Raw genomic sequence first — 14,223 nt, forward strand, 5'->3', positions numbered from 1 at the left:
GTATTGGTTTTCACAAAGTTTGCTGCTTCAGTGTTATTAGACCTTTTTGTCAGATGTTACTATGGTATACAGAAGTAACATTACAAGCATTTCTTAAGTGTCTAAAGCTTTTATTGACAATTACATTTCGTTTATGCAAAGAGTCAATATCTGCAGTGTTGACCCTTCTTTATCAAGACCTCTGCAATTCGCCCTGGCATGCTGTCAATCAACTTCTGGGCCACATACTGACTGATGGCCGCCCATTCTTGCCTAATCAATGCACAGGGCAGGATGTAATAGAGACCGAGTCTGCCGGAGGTGCGAGATGCAGACTGATCTTGATCGTTTTCAGTTCGGTGTTGCCTTGTAAATGACTGCAACTTTAAAAAAAACGATCAAGATTAGTCTGCATCCCGCACGTCCGGGAAACTCGATCTCTATTACATCCCGCCCTTGGAGTTTGTCAGAATTTGTGGGTTTTTGTTTGTCCACCCGCCTCTTGAGGATTGACCACAAGTTCTCAATAGGATTAAGGTCTGGGGAGTTTCCTGGCCATGAACCCAAAATTTAGATGTTTTGTTCCCTGAGCCACTTAGTTATCACTTTTGCCGTATGGCAAGGTGCTCCATCGTGCTGGAAAAGGCATTGCTCATCACCAAACTGTTCTTGGATGGTTGGGAGAAGTTGCTCTTGGAGGATGTTTTGGTACCATTCTTTATTCATGGCTATGTTCTTGTGTGTGATCCCACTTCTTTAGCTGAGAAGCACCCCACACATGAATGGTCTCAGGATGCTTTACTGTTGGCATGACACAGGACGAAGACTTTTGGAGGATGGTCTGGTGTCAAGAAGGGCAGCAAAGAAGACACTCCTCTCCAGGAAAAACATCAGGGACAGACTGATATTCTGCAAAAGGTACAGGGACTGGACTGCTGAGGACTGGGGTAAAGTTATTTTCTCTGATGAATCCCCTTTCGGATTGTTTTGGGCATCTGGAAAAATGCTTGTCCAGAGATGGAAAGGTGAGCGCTACCATCAGTCCTGTGTCATGCCAACAGTAAAGCATCCTGAGACCATTCATGTGTGAGGTTGCTTCTCACCCAAGGGAGTGGGCTCACTCACAATTTTGCCTAAGAACACAGCCATAAATAAAGAATGGTACCAAAACATCCTCCAAGAGCAACTTCTCCCAACCATCCAAGAACAGTTTGGTGATGAGCAATGCCTTTTCCAGCATGATGCCATAAGGCAAAAGTGATAACTAAGTGGCTCGGGGAACAAAACATCAAAATTTTGGGACCATGGCCAGGAAACTTCCCAGACCTTAATCCCATTGAGAATTTGAGGTCAATCCTCAAGAGGAGGGTGAACAAACACAAACCCACAAATTCGGTCAAACTCCAAGCATTGATTAGGCAAGAATGGGCGTCCATCAGTCAGTATGTGGCCCAGAAGTTGAGTGACAACATGCCAGGGCGAATTGCAGAGGTCTTGAAAAAGAAGGGTCAACACTGCAAATATTGACTCTTTGCATAAACTTAATGTAATTGTCAATAAAAGCCTTTGATACTTATGAAATGCTTGTAATTTTACTTCAGTATACCATAGTAACATCTGACAAAAAGGTCTAACAACACTGAAGCAGCAAACTTTGTGAAAACCAATACTTATGTCATTCTCAAAACTTTTGGCCATGGCCTGCTTAGGGGAAATAGATTAAAATGACAGGTCAGCCTAAAATAACAATTTCACGAATGTGGGCCCTATTCAGAGATGCACGTAACCCCAATGTTTACGCACATCTCCAATGTTTTTACTTCTGCGCACTTCCAGAAACCGCACTGCGCATTTGCAGATCTGGAGCAACATTGCAGTGCCCCCAATGCTGCGGCATAACTGACCTGCCACTGGCGTTTGGTGGTGGCGTCAGGAAGCGTCACAGAAAATGGGAATGTTGTCCCCGTTTTGTGGGCGTGCTGAAGCCAGGGGCTGTGTCTTTGGACACAGCTTCACCGGCCCCGGCAGCGTGAATGAACCGGACATCCCGAGGAACCTAAGGGTTACTCAGATGTCCAATGGTCACGCAGTTTATCCAAAGCGGTGACAGAAGCCGGCAGCGTAGTTGTGTTTTTTTTTTTTAATTCAATACGCCTACTGCGGCTTTTGCATTTTTTGGCACACTGCATACCAAGACGCAGCGCCTGTGCTAACTGCGCCCATCCCTCAATCATGCCCTGCGTTCTCTTCAAATTAGGGATGTGCAGGCTCGGATTAGTTTGGATTTTCCCGCCAAGTTCGGATTTTTCCCACCAAAAATCGGGTCTCAGAAAGAGGCAAAACGTCATCTTTCATGGACAAGCATCATCTTTCATGGACTTTTGTCCAGGAATGATGATGTTTGTCCATGAAAGATGACGTTTTGCCTCTTTCTGAGACCCGATTTTTGGCGGGAAAAAAGAAAATCTGAATTTGGCAGGAAAGTCCGAACTAATCCGAGCCTGCACATCCCTACTTCAAATAGCTCTAGCATATAAACCGTTAATATCATGGCAATTTCTTACCGCCATTTTCCGGATCGTGGTAATTTGGGTCCAGTCCCCGATCTAACATTTTGCAAATTTTCTCCACAGAACAATGCTGAATGTAATCCATAAATTTCCGTAAATTAGCCTGGAATTACAGAGTCGGTAAGCAATGGGCTCCCAAAACCAAGTTTATTTAGCACTGACTTGTTTTCATCTGACTCATAGGAATGCTCAGGAAGCAGCACTTGTAATTATACTGAACTCTATAAACATTCCATCTCATTCCGTCCAACTAACCCATAAAAAAAAGTTACAGCATTCATTGTTTTCGTCTGCAAAACCGGCTCAGTAAAATGTAGACGAGCAAGTACTGCCGCATCGGTCGCTGACTAAGTATATAGATATTTTAGTTGGGAAACTGCTGGAATATTTCAAATGAAATCCATTGTATACACACATCTATAGTTATTTTATGGGTTGGAGCTATATAATAAGACAGCAGCCAGCCAATTCACTGGGAACTATCGGACTACACTGGTGCTTATAGAAATTATAGGCTACACTCCTGTGAGTACTGATTTGGCCCATATAATGACTGCCTGCCCTGAGTGTAGGTGACAGGCACACACTAACGTTTGCCGATGTACCTTCTAATTCCACAATTTCCCCAAATCTCTACTACAGTACTCTGGATACACACCTGCAACCTGTCTCCATCATTACATAATGCATATATTTTAATATGTATTTATTCAGTAAAAGAAAAATACCTTTAACGTACCTTTGTGTGCAGCTTGGCAATCTGTTTCTCATCAATGCTGGACTGCTTATAAAGCCTCTTCTTATAACGGAACTGCAAGAGTGAATAGCAGAGAATTCACGACTAATCAATGTACAAAGTTTAAACCTGTAAGATTAAAACATACCTAAACTTATTATCTAATTCCTTGTATATTATCCTTTAGAATTTGCAGTAACTTCTGGTCAGAGGATTAGTCGGTGACTAAAATATCATGAGATACCTAAATGCTATACGGGAGGCAGCACCAGGAGAAAACACTCTCAATCCAATTATGAGCGAAGTGCCGTTGTAACGGTGTTCAATTCGTAAGTGTAGCATACAGCCACACTTACTCGTGGGTGCAAGATAATCGCACCTACTGGGATTGAGACCTCAACATAAACAAATACATGTCTTTCTAAGGACACAAATAGTTGAGGTCAATGGCATTTTGAGTGTAACAATGTAACAGCACACATCTCTTCATCCTTGCGGCCTTTTGAGGAATTAGAACCAAACCACACAAACCTCCAATGAAGGTACCCCCCTGCTCATCGGCTGGGGGTATTCCCGTAGAAGTCGCTCCTCATCGAGGAACTTTCCATCTCTCCCGTTAATGAAAGGCTGGTAAAGGCCATAGTTGAGAACGTCCTTCAGGCTCTGATTGAGGGTGCACAGGATACGCTGCTTCGCCACCCAAACTGTGGCATTGGGGTTAAACCTGATACATTTCTGGAAACAATCGAGAAAGCTATATAAGCAACGATCATCAATAATTATGTATCTGTGAAAGTGTAAAACATACACTACCAGGAGTGGAGGTGAGATTGTTAGAAGTGATAAACATTTTGGGTCTGTAATATATACTGTACATACATATGAGAAATACATCTTGGGCATGTTTAATAAAAAACGCCAGAGGAAGACAACTTCAATCTCCCTGTGTTTTTGGTCATCAGGGGTAAGTCAGACGTGATACCTTCCGGTTTGCTTGGCCTATTTGGATGAGATATGATGTTTCGCCCCTACAGATGTGTCCCCATACATGTAGCCTCCTTGCACGTTAAACAGCCCACCGAGTCGCGCCATAGCATGACTCAGTAGCGCTGAACCTCTTTTTGTGCGACTTTTTACCTTCAAATGCGTCTTCTTTGCACAGTGATGTGAATAGATAACACAAGCAGCTTCTGCTGATTAAAATGACATGCAGCATGCCTATGTTCTGTGTGCGAGTGCGGGTGTATCTGCATGCTAAATGCTGCGTCACAGTGTCAGCGGCTGTAACATTGTAATGTAGCATTACACATGCAGATACACCCGCAGTCACCCACAGAATATAGGCATGCTGCATATCATTTTAATCAGCAGAAGCTGCTCGTGCGAAAAAGACACATTTAAATGTAAAAAAGATGCAAAAAAAGACACTCAGCGCTACTGAGACTCACGGAGCTCCCGCGTTATGTGTAGAGAGAATTGTAGCACATGGAGGCTAGATGTATGTGGACACATCTGTAGGGTGATTCTGCCATGCAATGCTTGGCCCAAGCAGCAAAATTCGTCAATGTGTGGTCAATACAATTTCCCATTACTGCTGAATAACGCATGTGGGTCATACCAAGTCAGGTGTCTGTTAAGAAAGTTTTTGGTCAAGATTTTAAATTGTTCTTTAAGACCGAACTTGCTCTTTAATTAATAGTGGGCAATATAGGCTCCTCTTCAAATATTGAGCAGGCTATAATAGTATTCACCAATCTATCTGAACCTGGAGGATTGTGGCTATGAAATGAGGCTACCACAGAAGATATGGTCTTTCACTGTAAAATTTACAGTGAAAGACCTGTGGTATCTTCTGTGGTATCTTCATTAAGAACATCTTGCTTACTAGACAGGTGATTACAGTGAGGTTACTGTACGTTTAAGGTTTAGTTATTGGCACCTACTCATCTGTTTCCGCCTACACCCCGGACCATCCTAAGTGCACAAGACCACAAGTCATCATATCTCAAGAGGGTTCTGTTGAATGGTATCTGTAAAGATCGACAATATAAAAGGTCGACAGTCAATTGGTCGACACCAGGTGGTCAAAAAGTTTTTTTTTTGTCGACCATTTGAGCCTGTCGATCTTTTAACCGTCGACCTTTTGCATTGTCAACCTTTTGTACATGTCGACCTATTGCATGTCAACCATTTGGTGTCGCCCTATTGACTGTCGACCTTTACCAGGGCCGTAGCTAGGGTAGTGCGGCCGGTGCCATCGCACAAGGCACCACAGGTCGGGGGCGCTGTTTGGGCCTGTCAAATTTGTGTTTATTATCATTCTTGCTTGTAACTTCCTCTTATTTCATCCACAGCATCTCCTGGTCTCCCCTATCTCTTCCCTGGCCCTTCCCCATGAAGCCATGGCCCTTTTTTGGGTGCATTATGTCCCTTTGAAAAATGAGGGGGGTGCCAATGCTCTTTCTGGCACAGGGCACCAAAAAGTCTAGTTATGGCTCTGACCTTTACATTGTCGATCTTTTATACTACACCCCAATGAATAGTTATGATGAGAAAAACTATATAAAATTTGTAGTTTAATATCTTATAGATTCTTGTTTGCATTTCTTGCAGCATATCGGTTGCAAATCAATGTAACGTTACCACTACTTTGGTACAGTAAATATTTTTTTACGCACTTATTGATCTGGGAGATTTGTTGACTTTCATTATTGTATTCATCACCACTTATATGCCCTCCCTCCAAGTTCCTTGACAACTTTGCTTCCTGGCTCCCTCACTTTCCCTACTCTGACCTTACCTCCATTATCCTTGGTGACTTCAATATTCCAATTGATATCCCCAAAGAAACCTCTGTCACCAAACACCTCACCCTCACATCTTCATTTGGTCTCTCCCAATGCACCACCTCACCTTCCAAAGTGAATGGGCATTTCACTTGACCTGGTCTTCACTCACTGTTGTGATATTTCAGATTACTCCATTTCCCCATTTCCCCTCTCTGACCATCACCTTCTCTCTTTTAACCTGTCCCTCTCTCCTTCCCTTCCTCTACCACCTAAGGCCACCATCACTAAGCATAACATTGAGGCTATTGACACAGTTTCTTTTTCTTCCCTACTTGACTCACTTCTCTCACCTATTCTCTCTCTCTCCTGCCCTGAACAAGCCACTTCCCTATAGGTCTCCCTTACTTCTGCTCTGGCCTCTGTGGCTCCGGCGATCACTACTCACCCTCACAGATCCACACCTCAACCCTGTCATTCCAAATGCACCAGATACCTCCAAAAGTTTTCACAAACCGCCGAGCAACAGTGGAGAAGATCACGCTCTAAGGCAGATTTTCTCCATTTCAAATGTATGCTCTCATCCTACAGTGCTGCCCTTTCTAAACAGTCATATTTCAAGAACCTAATCTCCTTCCAGTCCTCAAATCCCCAGCGTCTCTTCACCACCTTCAACTCCCTCCTCCGCCCACCCCCTCTTTGTCTCCCCTCCTCGCTCTATGCCCTTGACTTTGCTACCTACTTTACATCTAAAAGTGATTCTATATGTTAGGAAATCATATCCAACCAGTCCCCCAGCTCTCCACCTCCTCCTTTCCTGCATCACCCCTCCCCATTTTACAGACTCTGACATCCTTCTCCCCTGTATCTGTTCCTCCCCCCTTCCACCACCCCCTTGACCCTATCCCCTCCCGCCTCCTCTGCTACCTCTCTCCTTCTGCATGCTCCCATCTTGCCCACCTCCTTAATCTCTCCCTCTCAGGCACTGTCCTTTCTGAATTTAAGCATGCCCTTGTCTTCCCTATTCTTAAAAAACCTACCCTTGATCCTAACATTCTCTCTAACTACAGACCCATCTCTCTCCTCCCTTTTGCCTCCAAACTCCTTGAGCGTATTGTTTACAACAGCCTTACCGCCTTTCTTTCCTCCCACTCCCTCCTTGATCCTTTTCAGTCTGGCTTCCGTTCTCTTCACTCCACTGAAACTGCTCTCACAAAACTCAGCAATGACTTTTGCTGCCATATCCAAGGGCCACTACTCTCTGCTCATTCTCATTGACCTCTATGCTGCTTTCAACACTGTGGACCACCCTCTCCTGCTGCAAATCCGTCACTTCCTTGGTATACATGACACTTCCCTCTCCTGGCTGTCCTCTTACCTTTTTGATCGATCCTTCCCTGTTTCCTCTCATGACTCCTCTCCCCCCCCCAAAAGCCTCTTACAGTAGGTGTTCCCCAAGGTTCTGTTCTTGGACCTCTCCTATTCTCCCTCTATACGTGCTCTCTAGGTGAACTCATTAGCTCTTTTGACCTCCATTATCATCTCTATGCTGATGATACTCAGATCTACCTTTCCTCACCTGATCTTTCCCCCTCTCTACTGACTCGTATCTCCAACTGTCTCTCAGCTATCTCTTCCTGGATGTCCCAGCGATTTCTCAAACTTAATATGTCTAAGACTGAGCTGATCGTCTTCCCACCCTTCCACATTACATCATGTCCCACTATTTCTTTATCAATAGATGGCATTACTATCTCATCTAGTCCCAAGTGCGTTGTCTTGGAGTCATCCTGGACTCTTCCCTCTCCTTTAAACCACATATTCAGAACCTCTCGCAGTCCTGTCGTTTCCATCTCAAGAATATTTCCATGATCAGACCCTTTCTCACCCAGGATGCCACCAAAACCCTCATACACTCACTGGTCATCTCCAGATTGGACTACTGTTACCTCCTCCTATCTGGCCTTCCCAAGTCTCATCTCTCTCCTCTCCAGTCTGTGCTCAATGCTGCTGCTCGGCTTATCTTCCTCCGCTCTACATCTGCCCCTCCTCTCCTACAAGCTCTCCACTGGCTCCCCTTTCCTTTCAGAACCCAATTCAAGGTCCTTACACTCACTTACAAAGCTCTCACTCGTTCCTCTCCCTTTTACATCTCTGATCTCATCTCCATTCACTCTTCTGTCCGCCCTCTTCGTTCACTTAATACAATCCGCCTTTCATGCCAACTGATTACTTCCTCCCACTCCCACCTCCAAGATTTTGCCCGTGCTGCTCCCCACCTTTGGAACACTCTCCCTCTCCCATCAGACTCTCTACAGTCATTCAAACGGGCTCTCAAGACCTACTACTTCACCAATGTCTTCCAGCTCTCATCCTAACCTGCTGCTACATGTTCCTTCGTCCCCACCTACCCCATCTGTGTCACACCTGTTTGTCTGCCCCTTACTTTTAGAATGTAAGCTCTTTCGAGCAGGGCCCTCTACCCTCTTGTGCTTCTCCCTACTTTACTTTCATCTACTTCTTACTCCCCACTAGGGCACCTAACACTTGGTTGCTTATGCTCTGCTGCTTACGTGGGTGTTATGGTCGCTAATGTAACCATGTACTGTATATTATCCATGTCCTTTTCCTGCATGGTATTGTATTATACTATAAGTAACTGGTCACCTATTTGTTTATGAACATTGTAAGGAGTTGCGGAGCACTTGTGACACCATATAAATAAATGATGATAATAATAATTATTATTATTATATGAGGCTGCTGTGAACTGCTGCATTGTTTGTCTGGCATGTTGTTGCTACACGTTTGACAAAAGAGTTGGTGTAAGCGTTTCCTAACAATGAGTAATCGCAAAATTGCACGAAAACATTTAAATGTGAATGAACCAAAAAGGGAAGTTCTGGCAGGTAGACAATGCTGCAGTATTATTGCAGCTATGTAACAAATGCAGTGTACACATTAGTATATAGTCACAGAGAACAACCACAGAAGCAGAATGAGTGTCCGAGGGGTTGTAAGGTCCCTTTATAAAGTTATAGACATGTGACATTAGTCGATGCTTGGTGATTGGCTTCATTACAGTTCATGCACTGTGATTGGCCAGTTTTTCGAGTAGGTGTTATTTAGTTAACACATAGCTGAAGATAGGCATAGCTCATAAATATGCATATATTTGCTTCAGGTGTACAAATAGCCTAGAGGTGCAGCTTCACAGTGTTAGCCATAAATGCCAAATTAGCTTTACCCTATTCATACACCAATTAATGTATTAAAGGGTCATATGCACAGGAGAGAATATGGTCTTCACAGTGTTATTAATGAAGGCAAGTTATGTTTTCCATATAAATGTAATGAAATACCAACACCGTCACATCCATTATTTACTATTTACTCCTTTTAAAATCTATCTACATCTTCAGGGAGTGTGCGCCAATTACATGGCTGCGACCTTAATGCACCGCACCCAGATACGCCAGTCCACCCCCGTTCCGCAGAAAGGGACTGAAGCCTAGATAAGTGCGCACCTCAGTACACATGCAAAGTACAGAAAGGCTTACATGTACACCCCAGGATCGGACGCACGCCCGCTCTAGCTGACCACCTCTATCTGCCACTATTGTGAACCCTTTTGTGGGACTTTTATTGCTGGATGATTACTTCACTTTAAATGCAGAAAATAAGTAGACGGTAATAGGGGAATTAATAAGTTGTGATTCTATCTAAATACTGACACTCACCACAGGCAGAAGGGCGCAGCGCCACTATCAGGATGACAGGAAATAGGAGTTTGTTTTTGGAGCTTATAACCCCATCCATGCTGGAAACCAATATTTATTCTATATAAACTTTCCTTTAAATGCTATGGACAGTGGCCAGGCTTTCCTTATACTGTACTTCATTCATACAGCGGAGTGTGGCATAATATATTGACATTCATAGAGTCGGCATATATATAATGTTGACATGCTGCACTTCGACGTTTATCATGTCGACACTGATGAAATGTGGACATGATAGAATGTCAACCTATCTTAGGGCAGTCACCTACCCAGCGGTAACAGACCTGTTCCCAACATTCCCGGCAGTCATGTGGCTTTCAGCTATGGCAGAGTAATCTGATGGAGTGGCGTTCAGGTAAGTAAACTGGCCCTATCCTCCCTCTAGTGCCTAACCCTAGCCTTCCCCCGTACCCCACTTCTAACCTCCCCCTCCCTTACCGCACCTTAACCTTCCCCCGTACCCCACTTCTAACCTCCCCTTAGTGCCTAACCCTCACCTACCACACCCTAACCTTCCCCCTGTACCCCACATCTAAACTCCCCCTAGTTCCTAACCCTTCCCTACCGCACCCTAACCTTCCCCATGTACCTCACCTCTAACCTCTCTCTAGTGCCTGAACCCTAACCTTCCCCCTGTACCCCACCTCTAACCCCCTCCTAGTGCCTAACCCTACCCTACTGCACCCCAACTCTAACCCCCCCTAGTGCCTTACCTTCCCCTACTGCACCCTAACCTTCCCCCCTGTACCCCACCTCTAACCTCTCCTAGTGCCTAACCCTGTCCCTTCCCTTCCACACCCTAACCTTCCCCCGTACCCCACCTCAAACCTTCCCCTAGTGCCTAACCCTAACGCTCCCATACAGCACACTAACCTTCCCACCGTACACCACCTCTAATCTCCCCTAGTCCATAACCCTTCCCTGGCGCAACCTAACCTCCCCCCCGTACCCCACCTCTAACCTCCCCTAGGTGCCTAAATGTATCCCTTCCCTACTGCACCCTAACCTTTCCCCTGTACCCCACCTTACCTTCTCCTTGTGCCTAACCCTTCCCTACCACACCATAACTTTCCCCCTGTACTCCACCTTACTTCCTCCTAGTGCCTGACCCTTCTCTACCGCACCCTAACCTTTCCCCTGTATCCCACCTCTAACCTCCCCCTAGAGCCTAACCCTCCCCTTCCGCATTCTAACCTTCCCCCTACAACCTATCTCTAGCCTCCCACTATTGCCTAACCATCCCCTACCGCAGCCGAACCTTCCCCAGTACCCCACCTCTAACCTCCCCTAGTGCCTAACCATAACCCATCCCTACCGTACCTAACCTTCCCCCTGTACCCCAGCTCTAACCTCCCCCTAATGCCTAATCCTAACCCATCCCTACCGCACCCTAACCTTCCCCCCATACCCCACCTCTAACCTCCCCCTAATGCCTATTCCTAACCCTCTCCTACTGCACCTTAACCTTCCCCCCATACCCCACCTCTAACCTCCCCCTAATGCCTAATCCTAACCCTTCCCTACCGCACCTTAACCTTCCCCCTGTACCCCACCTCTAACCTCCTCGTAATGCCTAATCCTACCCTACCGCACCCCAACCTTCCCCCCACACCCCACCTCTATCCTCTACCTACTGCCTAACCCTCCCCTCATACCCCACCTCTAACTTCCCCCTAGTGACTAACCCTCCTCTACTGCACCCTAACCTTCCCCCCGTACACCACCTCTAACCTCCCCCTAGTGACTAACCCTCCCCTACTGCACCCTAACCTTCCCCCCCGTACACCACCTCTAACCTCCCCCTAGTGACTAACCCTCCCCTACTGCACCCTAACCTTCCCCCCGTACACCACCTCTAACCTCCCCCTAGTGCCTAACCCTTCCCTGCCGCACCCTAACCTTCCCCCGTACACCACCTCTAACCTCCCCCTAGTGCCTAACCCTTCCCTGCTGCACCCTAACCTTCCCCCATACACCACCTCTAACCTCCCCCTAGTGCCTAACCCTTCCCAGCTGCACCCTAACCTTCCCCCATACACCACCTCTAACCTCCCCCTAGTGCCTAACCCTTCCCTGCTGCACCCTAACCTTCCCCCTGTACCCCACCTTACTTCCTCCTAGTGCCTGACCCTTCTCTACCGCACCCTAACCTTTCCCCTGTACCCCACCTCTAACCTCCCCCTAGAGCCTAACCCTCCCCTTCCGCATTCTAACCTTCCCCCTACAACCTATCTCTAGCCTTCCACTATTGCCTAACCATCTCCTACCGCAGCCGAACCTTCCCCAGTACCCCACCTCTAACCTCCCCTAGTGCCTAACCATAACCCTTCCCTACCGTACCTAACCTTCCCCCTGTACCCCACCTCTAACCTCCCCCTAATGCCTAATCCTAACCCTTCCCTACCGCACCCTAACCTTACCCCATACCCCACCACTAACCGCCCTAGTGCCTAACCCTTCCCTACCACACCCTAACCTTCCCCCCATACCCCACCTCTAACCTCCTACTAATGCCTAACCCTACCCCTCCCCTACCGCACTTTAACCTTACCCCATACCCCACCACTAACCGCCCTAGTGCCTAACCCTAACCCTTCCCTACCGCACCCTAACCTTCCCGCCATACCCCATCTCTAACCTCCTCCTAATGCTTAATCCTAACCCTTCCCTACCGTACCTTAACTTTCCCCCCATACCCCACCTCTAACCTCCCCCTAATTCCTAATCCTAAACTGCCAACATTGTGGTATCGACATAATGTCGCCATTGGTATTGTCGACCTAATGACTGCATCCCTTACAGCAACCTAGTTTCCATAACTCTACATTGATATTTTCAATCCTATAAAACTCTCCTCCCTATTCCCACCCTTAGCACATTACAATCACGTTCATCAGCGTTCTGTAGCCCCGCGGCAGCGGCTGTCTATCCTCTGATACCATTTGTACTGAATCAATAACAGTACAGTACTGGAAATGATCAGCACTATACATAGATGTCTTCAGAGACCTGATCGGCCCTACAGCAGGATGCAAGTACGTCCTAACCATACCCTATTTATATACCTAACCCTTACTATTATCCAGAAGAGGAACAGTCCAAAGCACAGCTCTTCTACCTCTCTATCCACCCCTTCTGCCCCTATTATATACATTACAGTATTGTATTTTTAGCTGAGTGTACTTTTTCTTATACAGTACAGGCGTGGAGACTCAAGTAATCAATGTCCCAATGAGCTGACATCAATTCTGACTTACACATATCTTTAGAATCTTTTTTTATAGTTTTACGTTAGAATCAGAGTTGGGAGGGGCCCCCACCACCCCACCCTGCATCCATCTAGTGAGACCGTGCAAAACCTCCAAAGCTCCCCTGTCAATCCAGTCAAATGTCCTGACCACCAAAATGGAGACTGCGCCGCCAAAAGTGTGAGGGTTGTGCAAAAAGCCCCTCTCTTAAGAAATTCGATTTGTTCAAAATTTCATCTCAACTTCGCTCTTAACTACTGGCTGCAACAACACCTCCCAGTAACTCGACCGGTATAATCTGGTCTTGGGCCAATTCATGTTTTTTAAGTACCTTTCTTAAATCAAATAAATATAAAATAAGGCAATGTGCCATTCATTTGACAAACTCAGACATCCATCCCTCAGAGTATTCAGGTCATTGGCACCTCTTGTAATGGCGAGCCCAACACTTTGCCAAGGCGGCGCTTTTTCCATCGTCACTAACTAATTCCGGGTACCACTTCTCCCAGAGCTCTTTCTATCCTCATTCAGGGCCTGATTCAGAGTGCTCGCTCTGAATCAGGGCCGTCCTTCTCTATTTTAGAGCGGCCTCCTGGCCGCTCGCATAGCTATGGGTGACCACCCACAGCTATAGCGAGCGGCCAAAAGATGGTCGCGATGGTCAAGACCATCGCGACCATCGGGCTTGCGACGAGACCCTTGTGGTAGGGTCTCGTTCATCGCAAGACCAGGAGTGCTTTTGGCTCTATCAGGCCCTCAGTTCCATACATTACAGCCTTGTCAGAGTGTGTGCGCTAAGAGGAGTATCTACAATTCTCATTCTGTGCCGACTATGGGAGTGAAAACAAAATAACCCTAATAAAAAACCCTTTAATAGCTGTTTTCATGATTTCATTGAATGAGTAGAACAACGGTTTTTGCTAAGCTAGGTTTACAAGGTTGCCCAGTGGACCTGGTCTGTTCACCTCGGTTCCAGTCCAGTATCCATGCACATGACAGGTCTGTGGTTCCTACACTGTCACGAGTGTACCTATACTCCTGGTTATACTCATGCGCAAGAGTAACATTAAGGCTCCTTGTTTCATCTGCACCTCCGTGCAGTCCAAGGGTCCCAAACCGGAT

General features: G+C 46.3%; 1 protein-coding gene across 2 annotated transcripts in view; it reads right to left on the reverse strand.

Moving 5' to 3' along the window:
• The window catches only part of SHANK2 (SH3 and multiple ankyrin repeat domains 2), a 607,737-nt gene that overhangs the window by 555,214 nt on the left and 38,300 nt on the right, over nucleotides 1-14,223 (reverse strand). For both annotated transcript variants that reach the window (XM_088458264.1, XM_088458263.1), the window contains exons 4-6: nucleotides 3,817-4,020; nucleotides 3,289-3,360; nucleotides 2,544-2,652 (exon numbers count right to left, since the gene is read on the reverse strand). In XM_088458264.1, the coding sequence (XP_088314390.1) occupies nucleotides 2,544-2,652; nucleotides 3,289-3,360; nucleotides 3,817-4,020 (385 nt within the window). The remainder of the gene's footprint in view (nucleotides 1-2,543; nucleotides 2,653-3,288; nucleotides 3,361-3,816; nucleotides 4,021-14,223) is intronic.

This window comes from Taudactylus pleione, unplaced genomic scaffold (genome assembly GCF_031769625.1).
Source record: "Taudactylus pleione unplaced genomic scaffold, aTauple2 ptg000820l, whole genome shotgun sequence".
Lineage (NCBI taxonomy): Eukaryota > Metazoa > Chordata > Amphibia > Anura > Myobatrachidae > Taudactylus > Taudactylus pleione.